The 23861-nt window shown below is 36.0% G+C and overlaps 1 protein-coding gene across 1 annotated transcript in view; it reads right to left on the bottom strand.

Moving 5' to 3' along the window:
• Window positions 1-23861, bottom strand: part of DAOA (D-amino acid oxidase activator) — a gene marked incomplete at its 5' end in the record, with an annotated part of 73054 nt that overhangs the window by 44183 nt on the left and 5010 nt on the right. The window contains 3 exon segments of the mRNA XM_011933946.1: window positions 5537-5643; window positions 5646-5695; window positions 22209-22352. Coding sequence (XP_011789336.1) covers window positions 5537-5643; window positions 5646-5695; window positions 22209-22352 — 301 coding nt within the window.

Genomic DNA, 23861 nt, shown 5'->3' with positions numbered 1-23861 from the left:
CTTCTCTGGTGACTACATATCTCTTTCTAGTAAGAAACCTGTCAAAGGCACTTCTCCAGGAATCTGGCTCTTACAAAATGCAATAAAACTGCAGGCAGTGGGGAAATGACCATTACTGAAACTCCTTTGGAGAGTGCTTAGCTTATGAAGTTTTTGAGCAGTCCTACCTGATGACCAGCTTACTACGCTCGTCTTTACTTCCTCCTGTAACAGGATGACTGACACTTCTCCTCTTTGTCATGTGACCTTGCAGAGCCTCCAGGAATTTATGTCAATTGCATGTTTTCCTTGGCCATTGGCTCTGCTCTTGGCCATTGACTTGCGTCAGTCAACAGACATTTTGCAGACATAATATGAGCAGAGGCTCTAAGTAAACGTGTGTGATTTGGATTGGCCTCCTGTGCCTCTGCCATTTGTCAGAGCAACATTCTTCATGCCACCACAGGTCCCCAAATGAGAAGATGCATGCAGCTGATCTAGACCTAAGCCATAGCCTAGAGCCACATCCAGTCCATCCCAACATACCCAGAGTGCTCCAAAAGTTTCCCAGCTGTTTTACGAGCAGGGAATGGCTGTTGTTGCAAGCCTTTGGGTTTCCTTGTTATGTATAAAGCAGCGTTATTCACTGAAAACTTCATAAATACAAAGCTTTCTGCATGAATTTCTATTCTGTGCCCTGCAAGCTTTTATTAAAGGCATGCATAGTGGAAGTCTGATTTTAGCTGAATTTGGGGAGGTAAGGGCCAAGGCTGGATGCAGCCTAGCAGTGGTGCTGTGCCATGGGAAGGGACAGCATGTGCTCAACAAAAGTCAGAACAAAAAACCCACAAAGTTTGAGAGTGGAAAAGTGCTACAGGCTTCTGGAATCAGTTGGCTCACTGAAGGTCAAGCAGCAACTATGAAAAAGTTGTGGGACATATTGGCATTTTATAAGGATTCTCAGAAATACCCAGGGAGGAAAACCCCATAAAAGTCTAGATTTTCTGCCATAATACACAAAGGGACATGGGCTATTGGTATTTAGGCATTAAAGGGAAGCATGACCCACCCCTGAAGGCTGAATAAGTGTGAGACACCTGGTTTATATTTATATAAATTTTTGCACAGGACAAGTCAACCTTCTAAGCACAATGCAAAGTAGCATATCCAATCCATTAAACACCGTGCCTCTTAACTCCTAATATATAGCATATAGCAATTCTGCCACAGCCTCTAGCATTTATTGAGTTTTTCTATTGACTAGGCTGCGCCAAAATATTTTTCAGATTTTAACTCATTTACTGATTCATGAGATAAATAATTTTACTATCTTGATTAAAATAACGAAATAAAATTTGATTTAGAAAAGTTTAGTAGTTACACCAAAATCCAGCAGCAGAAAATAACTGTAATTTCCTACATAACAATCCTTTGACAGTCTTTTTTTTTTTTTTCATTATACTTTAAGTTCTAGGGTACATGTGCACAACGTGCAGGTTTGTTACATATTGAGAGTTTTTCTTTACCCCTTCTCCTTGCATCTGTGACTAACACATTATACTTTCCTAAAATAAGGTGGGAGCCAGCATTTATAAAATATATACATAAAGAGAAAACTGACATATACATTAAGAAGAGGTGGAGAATAAAAGAAAGATTATATATAAATGACTTACAATAAAAATTATTGTATATCTAGAAATAACAGACAACAGGGAATTGCATTTCTGGAGTGAAATCTAAAATAGAAAGATGTAATAGTTTTATGAATAACATTTTTGAGTATATTAGCTTATCTTCAAAATGTGCTTGGTCTTGTCATTTAGATTATATTATATCCATGTATATAAAGAATAATGATATTAATATACTCTTACTGCTAAATTTATATATTACTAAAAATAAAAAGTGTCATATATTTGAGCCTGAGGACTTGTTTGAAAATTTTACGTGAAGAATGTAAGAAACATAAGGAATACATCTCTTGAGGATGAAATCTTTATAGTTACAATTTCTTTTTCAGCAAATCTTGAAAAGCACTCTGATATGTCATCTATTGCCTAATAATGCTGATTATATGGAAACTGGATCTACATGCAAAAGCTTGACATGTAGCAACGTTAGTTTACTTCAATTACCTTTCTTAACTCTCACCTTGAAAGTAAGCCACTCATCAAATTATTCATATATATACACATATATATGAATATATATGTGAATATATTCATATATATTTATATATGTGTGTATATATGTGTGTGTGTGTATATATATACACACATATAGGGAGAGAGAGAGAGAGAGAGGATCTAGCTTCTAGCTTTGTTGCCCAGGCCGAAGTACAGTGGCACGGTCTTGGCTCACTGAAACCCTCCACCTGCTGGGTTCAAGCGATTCTCCTGCCTCAGCCTCCCCAGTAGCTCAGATTACAGGCATGCGACACCACACCAGGCTAATTTTTTGTATTTTTAGTAGAGACAGGGTTTCACCATGTTGACCAGGCTGGTCTTGAACTCCTGACCTCAAGTGATCCACCCTCCTCTGCCTCCCAAAATGCTGAGATTATAGGCACAAGCCACGGTGCCCAGCCTATTCTTGTATTTTGGGTGTCCTTTTCTTTTTGAGTAGTCATACAGAATTATAAAGTGATTCACATTCTCTTACTCTAAATATGTTCAGTCTAAATAGAAAAGTTTTGGTATAAATTAATTCTGTATATTTTTATTTAATTTTAAGAGTGGAGTATTAGCTAATAAAATTAACTTCAGAAATAAAAAGAACAGATATAGTTATAGTTCCTTTCCCCAAATATTTTAAACTTACAGAAGCAATTAAGAAGCAGTATCACAAGATTTAAAGTTCTAAGGATATTATTTTGTTCCCTAAAAGACTACACAATGTCAATACTTAAAGTTTACTAAAAATCCAGAAGCTGTCACATTAGACTGAACTCACATTTATTATTTCTGTTATTAGCTTACCTCATATTTATTATAGGAAGAATGACCTCTCCTTACAACCATTTTATATGACAAATAATATTACATTTTGATTTAATGGCAACTTTACGCTTTATCCAAAAGGTAGCATTATTTTTGTGTGTGAATTAATCTGTACTCCAGTAACACTTCCAACATAGGTAAGACTCTGCTTGTATGTTATGTTCTTTTTGTATCTTGGATTATATGGATTTACATATTTGTTTACTAGTACATATATATATATGTTTAAGTATAATATACATGTCTGAGTATAATATATACATTCTAACTGTACAAACTGTGCATATGCATATCGGTATTGCATACAGCTGGTAGGTAGACTCTGACAGCATAGAATAATTTTAAACTTAAGAAATGTTGAATAGCTCTTAAGTACTGATATATCTGTGTGTCCAATATTATGATTCCACCATTGCTAATGCACACAAAAAAATTACCAATTTATTTTTTACATATATAATTATGTTTCTGATAAAAATTATTGTTTATTCAGAAACCCAGTATCGGCCATTAATGTTCCAGTTTTAGGAAACAAAAACTCCTAAGAGAATGAATAGAAATTATCTTAAGGAATTATAAAGAACCATCTCAGAAATTTGCTCTATTACTGCAAAATCTCATGCAAAGATAACCAAGTACGGTATGTGAACATCTCTTCTGCAAAAGCTCGTGAAACTGCTCTCCGATTCCTCTAGCGCTGACAGAGAATCTGGAGTTCAGTACTCCATTTCATTCCTGGATATTTAGCCTATTATCCTTGTATCCATATTTCATATTTTCCTTTCATGGGGGATAATTGTAAGTTAAAAGTGAATTTGTTGACTTAAACCTTATATGGAATCATAGATCAACCTAAAGATTTCCTAAGAATATACCTACATATTGAATACTTGCTTTTTCTAAGCTGCTTAACAACAGAAAAAAGAAGCAAAAACTCAGAACAAAACAAAACAAAACAAAAAAACCAAAAACCTGATGGTCCAAACTTGTAAAATGTATTTTCTTGGTTAATTATTTGAAAAACAAATACGAGGAAGAAAGACATTCTAGTGAATCTGCTTTAATTTACATAGGAGAGAGTTCTATGTAAACTAATGATAATGAATATGTTTGGAGGGTTTATATGTGGAGGGCTTTGTGTTAAGCACTGTGAATATTTTGTTTCATTTAAACACCACCTTAGACTCTATAAAGCTAAGAGCGATTATGACAGTTGGCCAAGATTACACAATGAGAAAGTAAGAGATAGAACTGGAACTTGATCACAGGAAGTCACTTCTAAAGACTCGACATTTGACCATGATCTCTAACGTGCTGATTTTGAGCTATCAGCATGTGAATGTATTCCTATCAGGTTAAATGAAATCCAAGTAACTTATTTAACTTGAGTCTCAGATACATCAGAGTAAAAATAAATGGCCTCATTTGTAACATTACATTCTCAGTACTAAGTAAGCTATCTATAATGATACAATTCCATTAAGGCAGAAGACTTCATTTCATATCTACAGGACATTTCGTTCTTTACTTTCTATTTGTTTTTTCTAGAAGAATTAACTGAAATTCATTCCAAGATGAGGCATCTATCTTTGCTGAGGTGAGATATGCAAATCATCTGTGTTGTTTGACAGTCACAGGCAGATTAATCATATCACTAACAAAAGTCAGTTGTTAAAACTTGAAGCACAATTAATAAAAAGAGAGGTTCTCCCAGTCACACAGGCCAGGTGGGTGCATGGAAATGGCATTTTATCACTTACTGACGAGATAGTTGCAAATGCAATCCTATCACCTAAAAACAAGGAAACAAAACAATAATAAGAAAACTTGTTTTATTTTTAATAGAAAGTCAGTTTTGCTTCTGAGTAGGTATTTTAAAATAAACTTATGAGTCCTTTTAACTTTTTTGCTGTACCTTACTAGACACTGAGTTACTATTTTTTGAAGGAAAGTGAATTATAATTCAGAAATTTTCTTTCTTTTTGTTAATAACCTTAGAAAGGATATAAGAAATACATATTTCCAGAGGAATTTATGGAAAAAATGAAATTAATACTTCAATTATTAGTATTCTCCCTAAAACTATAGTTAGAAATTATAAAAGTAGGGAAGGGTCAATCAATAGTATTGATGGAAAATGTAACGTTACATGTATCAGATACATAAATCCATAAATCCATAACAATGTCAAGGGGAGACGTCATTACTATTTGAGATAAATTAATATACTTGAATATTTTCCCTCACAAATTCACTAACTATTCAAAAAACTTCACAGGACTTTTGAATTTCCATTGTTTTACTGATTATGATAGCTCCCAAAGCAGTATGTGTAACTTTCAATAATAATTTAGTGATGAAATATTACCAAACAAGAGGAGAGGATTTTGATTATCTGTGGTATTAGTTTCTATCACTGTGTAACAAATCTTCATAAAAATGTAATTACCATGTCTTAGGCATAGAGTCCATCAGAGTCCAGTGAAGATGTTGGCCAGACTACATTTTCATCAGAAGGACTGGCTGGGAAGAGTCTGCTTCCCAACCCATTCAGCTTTGGTAGAAGTTAATTCCTTGTGGTTGCATGACTGGTCTTTTTGCTGGTTGTAGTAGTACGTCCACATTCATTCTAGATGCTGCCTGAAGTCCTTAGGGGCCTCTCATAGTTCCTTGCCATGAGTACTTTTCCAACATGGCTGATGACTGCTTCAAGCCTGTAAGGAAATCTGGTCTCAGTTGGCCAAGTCTTGTACAATGTAACCTCATCACCGGCGTCACGCCTCATCACCTTTCCTATGTTCCATTGGTTAGAAGTCCCAGCTTCTGCCCACATTCAAGGGAAAGGGGTTATACAAAGGTGTGACCGCCAAGAAGTCAAGATTATGTGGGTCACCTTAGGGTCTATCTGCCACAACTATATATTTAGATATAGTTTCAAAGAAAGACTGTGAAAAAGCGTAAAGAATTGTGGGAATTGCCTGAGAATTGAGGATGTTTATCCACGGATTCTGTAAGGCTTACATTAAACAAGTCTAGCTTATTGAGAAAGTTTTAAAAAATGGGTTTATATGACTTTACTTATTGGGGAAAGCTATCTGACGTGTCTTTGAGGGGGAAAAAATTAAAAAATACAGATAAAATACTCTGTCTGCAGAACAATTGCTGGAATATGATCTAACAGAAAAGCCCAGCAGACCTGATTCAAACCTGATGTGAACACAGAATGCTTTGAAATAAGTAAATTTAATTATTAAACCTAAATTTTCAGATGAGGAAACTGAAATACTGGGGTTAAGTATCTTTTGCAGAGTCACACAGCTAAATAATTTTGGAGGCAGAATTCAAATTCAGGCAGCTGGCTTCAGACCTCGTGCTATTAAACCTGACATTAAACTTGACATCCATCTTACATGCAAATGTTACTCTCTCTACCAGGAAAATAACGCATTTAAAAATCCCAGCTCAGATATTACCTCCAACCAACAAATTTCCTGGACACACTAAGTAATAGAGTTAATCACACTGTCTTGTGAGTACTACGCACAGTATCCGGGCTCCACCACACTGTAATGCAATAGGTGTGTTCACACTGTTTGTCTCTCCTGGTGAATAGTCAGTTCATCAGAGCATGGCTGTGTTGTGTGTCCTATTATCCTTAGCAAATGATGTAGTGCCTTGTGCACAGAAAGAAATTAATCTTGATGCATTTCAAGTTCTACCCCAAACGGTCAAGCCATATTGATTGAAAAGTACCTTCTCAGTGTGAGAAATTAGCATCACAGTATTTGGAACAAGTCTGTATCCTTGGAGACTCCATATTGAGGACATTTTCTTCATAGGATTCTAATGTCTAATGACTTGGCCTGATCCTCGCCTAATCTTTAGAAGGCTAGAGAATAAAATTAAATATGCTTTTCACTTTTCCAGTGGAGGAAACAGGCTTTTATTGTGCTTCTTGAAACATTGTCACACTAGTAATCTCTTCAAAAGCGAATCTGTTCTGGAAAATAATGGGTTAGAGGCTTCTGTGGAGGAATACAATAGTGGAACATTTTGAAATAATTGTAAAGCAAAACAGATAATTGTGTTTTCAAGCTCTTTGAAATATATACGTAAGATGTTATGTGCCTGAGGTTGAACAAAGAGATGAATAGTTATAGTCATTACCCAATAATGTGCCAATTATAAATAGCATTGTGTGTACACGTCCGCTATTATAAAAATCAGAATGAGATGAAAACGATTATAATCACGTTAATAATTTGATTTGTTTCATTCATCTTTTGAGTTATCTTTTCATAAAATTAGATACTGTGTTACTTCCTTCTGGAAAGCAGAATGGTGCATGTGAGGAGAATGTTTTCATGTTAATCAATGCTGACAAGAATATTATACTTAAAAAAAAAAAAAGAAGGTAGGCAGGTTGGGGGTTGGAGGAGGGACAAATGAAGAAGACCAGATTGAAATTATTAGTTGCCAGAAATATATCTATTGACTTTTTATGTTTTTAGAAGTACCTCTGTTAGCTTCCCAAAATACAGCTGTTTACAGTGATTGATAAGTTCCCGTGCTTTTAAGCTTATTCACATCCATTAGTTCTGCCTTTTTCCCCTGTTAAAAATCTGAAGCTGTCAGATTGAAGTAGCATGATCAGCTAATGTTCCTGCCAGATTCAAAGCATGTCCCCAGGGATGGCAAAAGTATTCTAAATCTCAAAGAAATGGCTTTTTAAATGTTGCCTGTTGACATTGGTCACTCCATTTGCTGTATCAGAAATGTTGAAATAATATCAGGCAATTATAGAAACAGGACTTTGATGATCAATTTACTGTAAATATTTTATGTTTAGCCCAAACAGAAGAAGGTATTTGGAATTCACTATTTTATGTAAGATTTTTATTTTAAAATAGTATATAGTATATTTTCAAAACTGGTTAATTAATTTTCTAGTTTTCACTTCAAGTAATCATTATTTACTTTATTTCCTCTAGCATTTGATTATTTTCTTACAAATTGTTTTTTTTTTTTTCTTTCTCCTGTAATAGTTTTAGAGTTTCTGCCTTAATACATCTAGGTATATTTTGTAGGAACAAAGGGAAAAGGTAACAGGGAGAAGAAATGATTTCTAAAATGTAAATTCCAAAGACAGTGAATGTTAAAAGTTTTTGCCAGTCCTGTCTCTTACAGAACACAGAACTCAGATGCTCTGATAAAGATAGAGGATAAACCACATCATTTCCTGCTCCATCGTCAGATTATTATTATATGAATTAGATCACGTTTTTTAATAAAGAACACGGCCTTAGTATAGAACAAGAGCAAACGTCTGAGGAAGGAGAGGAGTGCACCGTGAGGAATGGACGAAGGGCAGAAGCCAGCCCATTTACTGATCTGGTTCATGTGCAAAATAATTGAGCAATAATTGCATATATGTGAGACTCCAGGTATTTTCAAAATCAGTTGGCAAAATTGTGTTATTTCCTACCCTCTTCTGGCTTTCGTGGGTTCTCTGTTCTCTCTCCTTTTCCTCCATTCTCCTCTTACGCTGATTCCTGACCACTGTAAGCCAATACTCTGAGGTTTTAGGATTTGGATGATTAAGGTTACCCATGGAATTGTTTGGAAATGTAGACCTGTAATGGAGAGGGGAGAGAATGAAGAATTAGAAGCTGTAGGAAAATAGTTGATACTGAGGCCAGGTACCATGACTCATGCCTGTAATCTCAGCACTATGGGAGGCCGAAGTGGGCAGATCACTGGAAGTCAGGAGTTCGAGACCAACTGGGCCAACATGGTGAAACCTCGTCTTTACTAAAAATACCAAAATTATCCAGGCTTGGTTGTGGCCTGTAATCCTAGCTACTTGGGAGACTGACGCAGGAGAATTGCTTGAACCTGAGAGGCAGTGGTTGCAGTGAGCCAGGATCACACCATTGCACTCCAGCCAGGGCGACAAGAGCGAAACTCCTTCTCTAAAAAAAAAAAAAAAAAAAAAGAGGAAAGAAAATAGTAGATACTGAGATCTGGAAACTGACAGCATTCATGAATACTGCATCCAAAGAATATTTTGTACTACGTCTTACTCATTATACAAATCAAGCAAATAAGCACATTGTATGGTGCACATATGATACTATATAGGTCAACGGGGTGAGAGAGCTGCCCGGAAATAGACATGCAATTTTGTTATCAGATGTTCTGGAGAGGTTTCTCTGAGGCAGTGGCGTCTGAAGAATATACAGATGTTAACCCAATGAAGCAGGAGGGTTTGGGGAAAAAAGTATTCCAAGGAGAAGGAACAGGGTGCGGGACAACTAAGGAGCAAGGGAGACTAGAATACTTTGATGAAGTGAGAAAACACTCCAGTGAGTGAGCGCACATGAGGAAAAGGGTGGAGAGCAGATTACTGAGGTCCATTTAGACCGTGTTTTAGATCCTGGACAGCATCCTTAAAATAATAAGGAGCCACTAAAAGTTTGAAGAAGGGCGATGACACATTCCAATTTGCTTTTTTACGAGACCACTCTGACTCCTGCCTGGAGTAGCATATAAAGGGGCTAAGCACAATACCTGGTGGCACACAGGAGCTTAAGTGGCTCTTGTTGAAATAAGGTGATGGAAATGGGAGTGGATTTGTTTCCTAGGCTGCTACAATAGAGTATGTGAACGGAGTGGCTTAAAATAACAGAAATTATTCTCTCCCAGTTTGGGACGGAGGCATCAGCAGGACATGCTCTCTCTAAAGGTTTTAGGGGAAAGTCTGTTCAACGTCCTTCTCTTAGCTTCCGGTGTCGCTGGCAGTCCATGGAGCTCCTTGCTTGTTGGTCATATCACTCCATTATCATGGTGGTCTTCCTGTATGTCCTCACCTTCTCTTCTCTGTGTGTGTCTGCCTCTGTGCTCTTCTCCTCTTCCAACAAGGACCCCAGTCATAATGGAATAGAGCCCACTCTAATGACCTCATTTTAACTGATTACATCTGCAAATATCCTATTTCTAAATAAGGTCATATTCGTAGGTATTATGGATTAGGACTGCAATATATCTTTCTTGGGGATATAGTTTAACCCCAAACAGGGGATTTTTGAAAGGAAGTGAGATGAGGAGTAGTGGAAAGAAACCATGTAAAGGTTTTAAAATATATTTATGGTGGTAGACTCAACAGGACTTCATGATTAAGTCTGAGTTTAGGGATGGAAGCAGAGTCGTGGCTGACTTCCAGGTTTCTTCCAGATGATGATGCTATTTGTTGAGACACAAAATCCAACGGACCAAGTAAGTGGTGGGTTGAGCATGGGTTCATTTTTTGACATGCCAAGTTTGATCTGTGAAATTTGTATGTGGAGCTGTAGATTTGGTGGTTAAAAATGCCTTTGGAATTCAAATGAGAGATTTGAGTTAGAGAGAGAAGTGTGGGAGTCATTTCTATTCAAATTATAATCAAAGCTATGCAAGTAGATAACTTTCCTCAGCCAGATAATGTTTAGTCAGAATAGAAGAAATCCTGACATCAACATTAAACATTTTAAAGGACAGTGTGGACTATTTCAGACTTACATGAGCAAAAAGGACTAGCCTAACCCTGCCATAAGTGAAAAACAAACCATCAAGAAACAGACAGGCAAAAAACATGAGGCAACTACGGACAGAAAAATAAGCAAATACATTGAGCCCAATAATTGCTCCAGATTACCTAAGTTCAGGTAAAAGGCAAGATTATCTGCTTTCAATGTTTCTAGTTAACTTGATATTGACATTTTCTTTCATAGTAGTAAAGCAGGAATAAATAAAAGGCATCCAAATTGGATAGGAAGAAATAAGCTGGTTTTATCTGTAGACAATATCATAAACTATATAAATAACTATGAAACATACAGAAAGGTGTAAGAGCTAATGTATGATTTTAGTGAGGTTTCAAAATTCAAATTTAATATATAATGTTAAAATCATGTGATATAAGATCAAAGAACAATATGAAGTTGAAATTTTAAAAATGGTACTTGTAATAGCAAAAAAAAAAAAATACTTCCATATAAATCTGACAAAATTTGTGAAAGTTTCACACAGTTAAAAATAGAAAACACTAAGGAAAAATTAATGATTACCTAAATAAATAAATGCAGAAAGATACATTTTTAATGGGTTGGAAGACAACCCATTAAAATGGGTAAGATTAAAATTGCCTGTCATTAAAATTTCATTTCTTTTTCTTCTAAATAAAAATGGATGATTTTAGTCTTTTGGAGGTTGTCATTTTCTAAATCAGTATTTGAATAATGGTGGATTGTGGTACTGAAATGAGCTATGTAAAGTAGCAGATACAGTGTTTTACCTTTTCTGGCTTGTGTAGTGCATGGAATTTTACATGTGTTTTTGGTACCTAAGAGTCATTAAGGAAGGAGAGGAATGTCAATGGTAGACATTTGCCACTTGGTTTTGGTTTAAGATATCAGTTGTCCCCAAATTCATCTATAGCTTCCATGTAATCCCAGCAAGCTACACTGTAGAAATTGACAAGCTGAATTTAAAATTACTGTGTAAATGCAAAAGAATTATTATAGCTGTAACACTTTTCTAAAAGAACAAAACTGGGAATAAGTATAATTTTAAAACAGGTATTAGCATTAAGATACACAAATAAATCAATAGGATAAAATAGAGAGTAAAAAAAAAAAAAGACCTATAATATATGGACAACTGATTTTGGCCATGGGGCAAAGAAAACTTGTAGGGAGAATAGCAATATCTTATTTTCCACAAATGAGGTTGGAACATCTGGGTAGTCATTACACAACAGTTATTTGATCCACATTTAAAATTTAACTCAAGTTGGATTGTAGACGTTAGTGTGAAGTCTTAAACTGTAAAACTCATGGAAGAAAACATATGAGACTATCTGTGTGGATTAGCGTTAAGTAAAGATGTATTAGGTGCCACAGGAAAAAACCTGATCCATGCCAGAATAAATGTGATAAATTGGACTTCATCAAAATTAAACGATCACAACAACAAAAAATAACGAACAAATGAAAAAGAGCTTCTACTCTTTGAAAGTCATTGTTAAGAGAATCAAAAGACAGTTCTCCATGGCAAACAATAAAATATTTACAAAGGATATATCTAATGTAAGATTTGTATCCTGAAAGTATAAAGAAACCTCAATACTCAATAAGAGAAAAAAAACCAATAAAAAATGAACAAAAGCTTTAGCAGACCACTGAAAAAAAATATGGGTAGAGAATATGCATATGAAAAGATGCTCAATATTATTAGTGATTAGGAAAATGCAAATGAAAGCATAACGAGATAGCACTGCACAAATTTTTTTTTGTTTTGTTTTGTTTTTTTGTTTTTTGAGACGGAGTCTCACTCTGTCCCCCAGGCTGGAGTGCAGTGGCGCGATCTCAGCTCACTGCCAGCTCCGACTCCCAGGTTCACGCCATTCTCCTGCCTCAGCCTCCAGAGTAGCTGGGACTATAGGAGCCGGCCACCACTTCGATTCGGAAGTAACATTATGGACTAATGAAAAAGAAGTTAGTTAAATAAGGCATGAGACAAAGGAAAGTAGGTTGATTGAGAAACGATGAAATAGAGGTAGCAAGTAATACGATTTGGCCGTGTCCCTACCCAAATCTCATCTTGAATTGTAGTTTCCACAATCCCCACGTGTCGTGGGAGGGACCCAGTGGAAGGTAATTGAATCATGGGGGCGGGTCCTTCCTGTGCTGTTCTTGTGATAGTGAATAAGTCTCATGAGATCTGATGGTTTTATAAAGGGGAATTTTTCTGCACAAGCTCTCTCTTGACTGCTGCCCTTTGCTCTTCCTTCATCTTCTGCTGCAATTGTAAGGCCTTCCCAGCCATGTGGAAATGTGACTCAATTAAACATCTTTCCTTTATAAATTACCCAGTCTCAGATATATCTTTATTAGCAGTATGAGAACAGACTAATACAGCAACTATAAAAAGTATTAAAGGTTTGTCTTCTAAAGGAAGAGAGGAGAGGAGAGAGATTGTTAGCTGAAGGGTAAAGGATTCTTGTTACTAAGATGTTAGAGCCTAGAACACATTTAAATACTGATGAGAAGGATACCAGGGAGAAGTAAAATTTGAATCAATAGTTTGTTTCCACTGCCACAGAAAAGGATGATATCCAGAGGTTTGGTAGAGGGATGAGTTTTCCTCATAGGAAAGATAAGAGCAGATGGAACTGAACGCTGGATCCTAAAGGTGGGATATTAAGGGAGTCTGTTTTTTATGGATTTTATATTCTCTTTGATCTTGGAGGAAAGGATGTCTGCCAGGATATAAGGGCTTGGACAGGAGGATCACAGTTTTAATGAATAAAAACATATATGAAACAGGCACTTCAGAGAGTGGGACAGACGGTATGTGTTTTAGTTTAGACCAGAGTCCCTGGAGTTATAGGGGTTTGAATTCAAATCCTCGCTCCTCCACTCACTTGTGGTACTGTTAACAACCAACAGAACCAAGTTAAGACCCCAAATCTTCTTTAAAGTGGAATGATAATGGCATGTTCACCAGACTTCTTGGGAGTAATAAATGAAATACTGTAGTTCAACTATTTTCACTGGTCCTGACACTGGGTTTTGAATAAAGTGTACCCAAGACTATTGCTATTATAAAGCAAAATGAAAAAACACAATGGCCCCATTAATATGTACCTTTACCTCCTGTAAAGAAAGGTTTTCAAGGAGTTCAATACTAAGAAGAGTACTGTTTGAAATGGAGATTCACATTGCTAGGTTAACATGTGGAGATCTTGCTCAAAGAGGAGGCTGGTTTAGGTGCTGTGATAATTTTAGATGTCAAACGGACTGGATTATGGAAATACCTAGAGAACTGGTAAAGCATGATTTTTTGGTGTTTCTGTAAGGATGTTTCCAAAAGACTTTGGCATCTGCGTCAGTGGACTGACTGAAGAAGATCCCTCCTCGCCGTGGGCAGAGCCATCTTATCGGCTGATGGCCCAGATGGATCAATAAGATAGAGGAAAGAATGTGTGTGTTTTTCCTTCTTAGGGCTGGAACTTACTCTTCATTCCCTGCTCTTGAACAGCAGAACTCTACTTTTTGGACTCTAGGACTAGTGTACTAACACCCCACTTCTCATAGCTGAGTTCTTACTCCTTGGATCTTGGTCTGAGAGTTACACGGTTGGCTTCCAGGGCCACACTATGGCATGCCAGGATTTCCAGCTTGCAGATGGCTTGTCCAGAGGCTTTTCAGGCTCTATAATCACATGAGCCAATTCTCCTAACAAATGCTCTATCTATCTATCTATCTATCTATCCATCCATGTATCTGTCATCTATATCTATCCTGTTGGTTCCATCTCTCTGGAGAACCCTAATACAGGTGTCAGCAAACCAAAACCAAGTGGCAAATGTCTGCCACTGACTTTCCTCTCCTTCCTTAATCACTCTTAGGAACCAAAAACACATGTAAAATTCCATGTACTACACAAGCCAGAAAAGGTAAAACACTGTGTCTGCTACTTTACATAGCTCATTTCACTACCACCATCTACCATTATTCAAATACTGATTTAGAAAATGACAGCCTCCAAAAGACTAAAATCATCCATTTTTATTTAGAAGAAAAAGAAATGAAATTTTAATGACAAGCAATTTTAATGTTACTATTTCAATTTATAAGATGCTACTTGCTGAAAATTGTTATGTGCTAAAATGATAAATACTGTGCGTTATAAAATATTTTGTCATTGAAAAATGACCTGTTATTCTGAACTACTTTATTTTCAGGGGTACTTATAGATAAAGGATTTTATAAAGGCTTCTGCTAAAGAAGACATCAGAGAAAAGTAGGAGGAAGTGAACTCTTTCTATGAGTTTCTTAAAATTCACGAAAGTAGTCTCTACTGGTTTAAATGGTGTCCCCTCAAAAGTTATGTCGTTTCCAGAACCCCAGAATGTGCCCTTATTTGGAAATAGGGTCATTGTGGATGTACTTAAATAAAATGAGGTAATACTAGAGTAGAGTGGGCTCTACATCCAATATTGCTGATGTCTTTCTAGGAAGAGGAGCAGAGGCACAGGGAATGGTGATCATGTGAAGACAGAGGCAGAGATTGACTGATGTGCCTACCAGCCAAGGAAGGTGGTGCATTGCTGGACACCACTAGGGGGCCGGAGAGAAGCATGGTGCAGATTCTTCGTCCAGTGGGAACCAGCCTGTGTGTTAATTTCAGACTTCTACCCTCCAGCACTGTGAGACAATAAATTGCTTGAAACTAGTTTAAACCACTCAGTTTGCAATAGTGTATTATGTCAGCCCTAAGAAGCTAATATAAAGTCCTAAAGAATTTCAATAAAGGTGTCAGGAATTATAGATCACAGACAATACTGATAGGACCTTCTAGCATTCTTACACTTCTGTAGTATTTGTTGCTCTTTTGATCTTTCCTATTTTTTTTTTAAATTGTGATTGGCAAAAATCCCTTGAAAAAAACCAAGAAACAATACCAACAGAAACAAAGCTACGTACTTGTTTTGGGAAGCAACCTCGAATGGTAAGATGGGGGCTGTGTTCTAAAAGGTGAGGAGAAATTTACAGCGAAGGTAAAGAGATAAAGATAAATGGTCCTGTGCACCACTGAATTCTGAGAACTCTGAACAAATCGTAAGTATATGTTAGTGCCCAGTGAATAGTTGTTGAATGAATGGATGAATCAACAAATACGTGAATTAATGAGATAATCAACCTGTGAGACCAAAAGCAACGCAAATGAAGAGACAAAAGTGGGTGAGTTTGACTAAAAATAGAAGATCACCCATTTTTTTCAGCCATTAAATAGGTGAGCATCTGCTATATGCCAGGCATGGGTATTGGTGTTTGGCATAACAAAATAGCAAAGCAAAATCCTACTGTCAAGGAACATAGACTCCTGGAATTTAGAAGAAGGGGCATAGGACAAATCAGAGTTTTTGCCATTTTCAAATTATTTTTAATTGCAATACAGCTGGAGTCAAGTTGCTCAGAAATAAAGCAAGATAAATCAATTGGTTTAAAATATCTTTCACACTATCCTTCCATGGAAAGTGCAGAGAAGGGTCTAGTCTCTAAATGTAGGCAACTGGAGACTCCCTTTTCCTCTATTCCTTTAAACCCCATGCCCCAAAACATGTAATCAAGTCTATTCTTGAACAGAAAAAAACAGAGTGCCCTTTCTCTTTGGAATTTTATATGAGCCCCTGAGAAAAGCTGCTATGGTCCTAGTTTGTAAAATTACAAGTGGGTGAGTATGCATCTGCTCTGTTCAGTTGGGAAATTAGCACAGGTTTCAGCACTCCTCAATATCAACTGATTATTGAACATGTACTCAAGGAAGCTTCTGTACAGACCAGTAAACCACACAATTGCAGAAATCCTCTAATTAAAGAAACACACCGTCATCTTCCTGGTGAATCTGAAGAAAAGATTTTTTTAGAAAAATACATCTGTATAAGGTACATTTGTGTAAAAAACAATCCTTTTTCACTGAAGTGCAGCTATATTGTTAGATGTTGTTCTAAGAAAACTCAGCTGAAAATGTCTTATGGGCTGCTTTGGCTGAAAATAATTGCCTAACTGGATGGTCACAAATGACCAAGAAACCAAATGTATTTCATAGTATTAACTATCATTACAGACTGTTAAATAATACTACACAGTAGAGATCTTTTGAAAAATATTTTAAATGATAGATTCTATTTTGGCTTGAGACAAAGTCTTAAACATAACAAGTTAAATAAATTTTTAATGAAATTTTACAAGCAAAAGAATTAATGTTCAAGACACAGAATCATACCTTTTGGAAATGACTCTCATGATATTCTATTATTTAAAAAACTATGTGCCTATTTTTAGGAATTAATGCTCTGGTAGATACCTGATAGATACCTATCTCATAAATCATGCTTTTCTGTCATAAGTAAATTTTTTAAATGTTTTAGTTTACAGGTTGTTTGTTTGTTTGAGACAGGAACTTGGGACTGTCTCTGTCACTCAGGCTGGAGTGCAGTGCTGTGATCTTGGCTCACTGAAGAATCCCTTCCGGGTTCAAAGGATCCTTCCTCCTCAGCTTTCCAAGTAGCTGGGACTACAGGCATGCGCCAACATGCCTGGCTAATTTTTAAATTCTTTGTAGAGATGGGGTCTAGGTTTCCCTGGTTGGTCTTGAACTCCTGGGCTCAAGCAATCCTCCTACTTTGGCCTTCCAAAGTGTGGAATTACAAGCATGAGCCACTATGCCTGGTGAGTTTCTAATTTTTACATTCGGTTCATTTTTATGTGACTGGCATTTGCGTAGGATTATTTTTATAACCAATATATTTTAGGTATGTAACCCAGAAGTAAATCACTAATTAATCTGCACTGGAGGAAATGTAATTTAGGGAGAGTAGAAATTCTATTTGATAGACTGCACCAAAGGTAAGGTGTCACAGCCTTGAAGAGCCTCAGTGACTCTGGGAAAAACAAGCACCAAGACTGACCTTCCGGATCCAAGGTCTGGGTAGCAGGATGGTTTTCAGTTCCATCTGTTGGAGGTCTCAGCTTCTGACATAAAGGCCTGCTTTATACAAAATGAGCCTGACTGAAAGATGTAAGCCACCAGGTTATAGGGAGGACTACAGGAGGCAGACAGGAGAAAATCAAAGAGTGATGTTGTTCTTCCACTAGCCTGTGGCTACTAACAAATTTCATCAGAATGTCGCTGAGGAGTCCTCAGAACAATTTACAGAGGTGACTGTAAGCAGTAGAGGGCTGTGAAAACGCTCCTGGTGCTGACAGGAGCCCCTGGCGGGTGGTGAGTTGGGAATACGGGGGCTGTATAGGGGGTGAAGGAACTGTGCTTGACACCAATCAGTGGGAACCTGGAGAAACTAAGGCAGGGACTGGAATCATGCTGAGACTCAAACATTTTGAGCTGGAGTACTCACCAGGTACTCTAACTCAATCATATGCCTTGGGTATAAGGAAATTAGGGATAATTGGACCTGTGGCTGGCCCCAAATTTCATGCCCTATTTACAGCCATTCATCAGATTTAGAATGAGATAAAGGAAGGATTCTTTTTATTATTTTTTAAAATACCCACTTCATGTTTTACACCCACATCATAAATCACCCAGAGGGAGAATTAGGCCTGTGGACCTCCCATTTTGTAGTACCTCCCATTTTGTAGTACCTCATATGTAATTTTTTTTTTTTTTTAACAGACTCATGTTTTTTGGTACAAGTGAATGAGGAAAAGGCTTTGCTGTTGTTGTTTTTATTCTTTATAAGAGTACCTCTGGGTGAAAATTATTAAGAAAGCTAATTATTATATCTTTATATGACTCTAAATTTGGTCTATTTAAAAATTCAAAACATAGGCATTTGGAAATGACTTTCTCGTCTCAGTACTGAAGTTGAGAGGGAGAAGGAAAAAAAAGTGAGAAATTCCAGTGCCTGGATATTCCCAGACTAATTTCTAGACAAGTGAGTTTTGATAAGTTCAAGTTTCAGATAAGAATTTCTTTTTTCTTCTCTTGTTGGTTTTTCCAAATCGTGAGTACAAATGTCTCTGAAAGAGCCTGAAAAAATATATATTAATGTGGAGAATTATTGACTTAAAATTTTAATAAATTAGTATGAGAATGAGACACTACAATAAATATTATTTAGAGTTATTTTAATAGTTCTCTCCCCTATCATCATCACCCATTTAAAAAGGTGGGTGTATATATATATATATATATATATGTGTGTGTGTGTGTGTGTGTGCATTCATAAAAATTTAGTGTCATTAAATGCATTTGGGATTGAAAGTGTTTTTAAAGTAAACATTTACTTTAAAACAATGTATTAAAAGCTTAAAAAGGTGGGTGTATATATATATATATATATATATATGTGTGTGTGTGTGTGTGTGCATTCATAAAAATTTAGTGTGCAGTTCTTAGTTTTTCTTTATGCAAAACACACAAAATAAAAGTGAATAATTGAAGCCATTACACACACAATTTTCCTCCTAAGTTCTGTAAATAGATATTCCAGTAAAGACACTACCAACATCTTACTTTCTGTCTTAAATATAATTGAGAGTATTTACATATTAAACTTTTTAAATAAGAAATGATTGGATTTCAATTTGCCTTAAAGATTCATAATGTAATATTCTTCACCCTAAATAGCCCAGATTATTTCTAATTTTTTCTTTAATTTGCCTTCATAAATACAGCCTTTGATTAATATAATTTAGTGGAGTTGATCAATCTGAGATATTTTTACCTTCCCCCATTACAGCATGCCATGGAATGAAAATTTACTTTGCTGCTCAAATGTATCAAACACAATTTCTGTGGTCAAGTTCCTCTCCTTCCGTAAATGTGCTTAGAGGATCTCATAAGACATAACTCCTCTGACAAGGGAACCATTTTAGCACCAACACTACAAAAGCTTCTGTGTTCCTAAGGGAAAGATCCTCTCCTGAATTAAATTTAACCTCTTTAGTACGCGCATTTAGCCACCTGATAAATCCACTTGAGCTATCTTTTGGGGAGAGAGAGGTACCTGGGAACAATAACACTTCCTTTTTGAACAGTTTAATAAAGCTTTGTGAGATTCCGAGATGAAAGATAATGTGTAATGCTAATAGTGCCCTCCACAGCTCTGCATTCATGGATCCAATTACGTTTTTTGTCACGGTAAAAGCCACAGTGGATATATTAAATGAGAGTGTGGCTTAAGAATGAAGGCCCAGGAGTCTGGAGATCTGGTTTCTAAGGCTGACTTAACTTCTGCTTTCTTATCTCTCTATGAGTATAAGTCAGCTTAACATCGTTACCTCAGTGTCTCCTTCCATAAAGTGCCCAGCAAATATCTGAGAAATTCTTTTAAAATGACAGTGCAAAGTGCCATTTAGAATCACCTTGGAATGTCTAGAAAAAAATGAGCTGAGTGTTCAAAGAGGGAAATACAATCTTCTGCTTAATTTCAGAGTGATCATAAAGTTTGTCTTTTACTTTTTAAAAGTCATGAGATTTCCAGAAGAGGAATGACATTTTCAAAGCCTTAAGGACACTTGTGAAAACACTCCTTCAACTGTTCTTTATTTCTCACCAAAATTTTGACTCTGGCTTTTCTCCAACTTCCTCTCTTCCCCAATTCCCAATTCCAACTTGAAAAGAGTAATTGCAATTTTAACTTTTTCCTTCCTGGAGTATTTTCTTGCAGCTGATTTGTTTCATATAATTGTAAAGTTATGCATGTCAGATTTTGTTTTAGATACACATGATTGCTGGCTTTAGTCAGTCAATCCCCAAACCCTTAAACTGATTAATTTCACTGTGAAATAATTGATTATGAATTTGTAGCAATATCTGATTTTATTTTAAAATTCAAGTTGATAGAACATTGTCATTTATTGATTAATCTATTGCCCTTTGCCTTGAGATAATTTTGAAGAAGCAGAATAGCACCGTTAGTAAGAAGACATCTGTGTATTACAAATGACCATGTTCTTAAAATACACACACACGCGCAGACACACGCGCACACACACACACAGAGACATACTTTCTAGTAATAAGCAGGGTTTTGAGTAAAATCTTTTGAAAGATGTTTAGCAAATCGAAACAATTTCTGTCTTCCTATGTGATGCCTGCAATTATATGGTTTAGATATTTATTGAAGGACTTGGGAAACGTCATAGGCCCATTGGCATTATTCTCAATGTATCAAAGATTCATTCAGTAAAAATAATTTCATTACTTATAATAATAAAAGTTGTCATGGAAAATTTTATAACCTGATAAATAGGAGGTCATAGAAATACTCGATGTGGAAAAATAAAATATATACATAGTTTAAATTAGACCATCTGTTACAGAGTTGTACAGTCTAACTCTCTGGCCAGGTAAGCTTCTAGCATGAAACTTGACACAATCATACCTACAATGTATTCTTGCCTAATTCCTTGTTCCAAAGGAAAGTTTGATAGGGAAGTTGAATAATTTCGCTCCCTTTTAGAGATGGTAGAACTTATTTAAGTGGCTTTCCTGTAGTACGAAGATTAGGCAGCTTTGATTGGAACTCTAGATTGAAAATGAGTACAAATAACTTCTTACAGACCACATCTAAATTTAACTTTGCTTCACACCAATAAACTATAGCCTCTACTACTTTATAGACAGATTATAGCTCATCAGTATGACTAAAAATCACTGTGGAATTACTCTGTAATAGTTCTGTTGCTGTGTCTATAAATATAAATTCAGTGAGTGACTTCTCCATTTTCTAGCTGCCTGGCTATACTTTTGTTGCATGGCAAACTAAAGGACTTTAAGAATATGGTAAATGACAAATTTAAATAGCCTCAGATAAAACATGAAAGTCAACATTAAATTATCTGGTTAAAAATTATTTTCAGAACAATTAAAAGAATAACATTTTTTCTATTGATTTTAAACTTAATGTTTATACTATTCTAAAAAAGTAAAAAAAAATGCAATTTTGTTTATACTCATAAAGCCTAACATAAAGAAAATAACAGCATTATTTAGGGGAAAAAGTCCTGTTACCGAAGTGAATAGATAATTAAATAATTATCATAAGAGGCAAAAGACAGATAGATAGCGTCAGATATTATAGCTTGGTAGAGCTTCACTACTAGGTCTAATGGTTGAAAATAATCCAGGAAACAGTTTTAAGTGTTTTATATTTAAAGCACCTACACACACACACACACACACACACGCAGGCAGTGTGAAATTTACATTGTTCCTTTCCCATGTTATTGTTGTATATGGGCAGGCTTATTTTTCACATATTTCCCTCTCAATAGCCTCGTAGTTCTAAAGAGGCACACAGCATTATCACCAAAGATGCTTGACAAAGATGGGTATTTTGAGGGTGATCCAGATTTACTGATGATGGGAGGCCTGGAAATCTGAAAATTCAGCAAACTTTCCTAGTAGTTTTTATAAAAAACAAAATTCAAGAAAAACTACTGCAGGAGAAAATAAGAAGCCAGTGGATACTTTTTTTAAAAAAAAGTTTTAAAATGGTTACTATGTAATAGACAAATGATTTCTGAGCTAGAGAAAAGTTCAACATGAAATATAATCTAATATTAAAAAGCCTAGAGAAGTTGCTTTCATAAGTTCCAAGATTAGCATTTAGTTTTCTCCTGGTTAAAAGTTTAAAATTAAGAAGATATATACTCTGCATAGGGCTGAGGAAGGTAAAGGACCCAAGGATATAATGATCTCTGTAAATGCCTCTGTGCCATTTCCAAATAGCTGTCCTCATGCCCTCTCTTCCATCCTTCTTTCCTTGTTACCTTCTCTCTGCCTTCTTCTCTCTGTCTCCTTTGCTGCAACAGTATTTAAGTGGATGTATAATACACATTAACTCTATCACGTCTTTTAACATACATGTTGGTTTAGTGATTGTGGAGCGATTGTAGGAATTGTCCATTTTATTTAATTTTTCAGAGGTTTTTGGTTAAAACAAAATTCCCTCAGAGACTCAAATGTCATCTGTTAATTGAAATACATCTGCGTTTTGAGATTAAGCCCAATTGAAGGGTGGCTTCGCTGTCTGGATTGGACTACATGTTGAGCCATTTAACTACAGTAAAACAAAAATATCAAGATGGCAAGAAAAAATTAATTGTGATGCCTCATTCTTGATTCCTCATGAAATGGATTGCCTATACCATACTTAACAGGTGCATAGCCTTTCCAAAGCTCCAAACCTCATGATGAAATGGTCCATTCCTCCCTTTCCTGTGCAAGTGTTGGGAAGTTTCCTCTTCCTTATCAAGGGGCCTTTCCTACTGTGCAGACCACAAGGTCGTTTTTCAAGGGGATCTTAAGTTATATTAGTATTTTATGAGATCTTAGATAAGGTTAAATGATTCCTCTTATTTTGGCATGGAAAGAGAATGGAGTGTGATAGTGAATGCAGGAAAAAGTTGTGAAAGACTGAAATGAGCTGTAAATATTACTAAATCACGTGACTAGCAGAGTCTTCCAAGATTTCTCTGCCTTTCATCATCTTTGAGCTATTTTACAACTTTGTAAAATTTTAAAAATATGACATAAATGCAATTGACTTTCTTTCAGAAAAATGCAAAGTAATTGCGTCCAGTGAGAATGCTATGGATTATTGTTGTGTGAATCGACCAGTTTTACCTATATATGATTTTAAATTTGCCTTTGAATCGGTTGTAACATCTTATTGTTTCTCTTATTAATCAAGTAAAATCTTTGATTTATGTTCATGATATATCTGTATGAGCTTACCACGAAATGTTTTTTAAATGCCTTATCATGTAATATAACCTACTTTCTAGACAAATAGCACTCCCTTTCTTATTTTCAAGTAAGTAGCAAAAACTTATTTGAAATTCTGAACCCATCAATATAATTTTTGTATGAGAGGATGAAAATGTCCTAGAAGCCCTCTTGGTATCATCTATGTAAATCTCATATCAAATCTGTGCTAATATGTTATTTGTCCTGTAACTGGTTCTTAGTCCCAATTTCGTACCATTTATTCCAGTCCTATATCCTTCACCTGGATCAATATAAAGTGCATTGGCCACACATTCTTATTCTCTGTGTAATAGCTTTAAGTCAATTTTCAAACAGCATTTTAAAAATTGAATGGCCAGGTACAGTGGCTCACAACTAATCCCAGCACTCTGAGAGGCCGAGGCGGGCAGATCACCGGAGGTCAGCAGTTGGAGACCAGCCTGACCAACATAGGGAAACCCGTCTCTACTGAGAATACAAAAAAAATTGCCCGGGCGCGGTGGCTCACGCCTGTAATCCCAGCACTTTGGGAGACCAAGGCTGGCGGATCACGAG

The sequence above is a fragment of the Colobus angolensis genome, unplaced genomic scaffold, assembly GCF_000951035.1.
Source record: "Colobus angolensis palliatus isolate OR3802 unplaced genomic scaffold, Cang.pa_1.0 Scaffold13, whole genome shotgun sequence".
Lineage (NCBI taxonomy): Eukaryota > Metazoa > Chordata > Mammalia > Primates > Cercopithecidae > Colobus > Colobus angolensis.
This window is presented reverse-complemented; position numbering and strand designations above follow the sequence as displayed.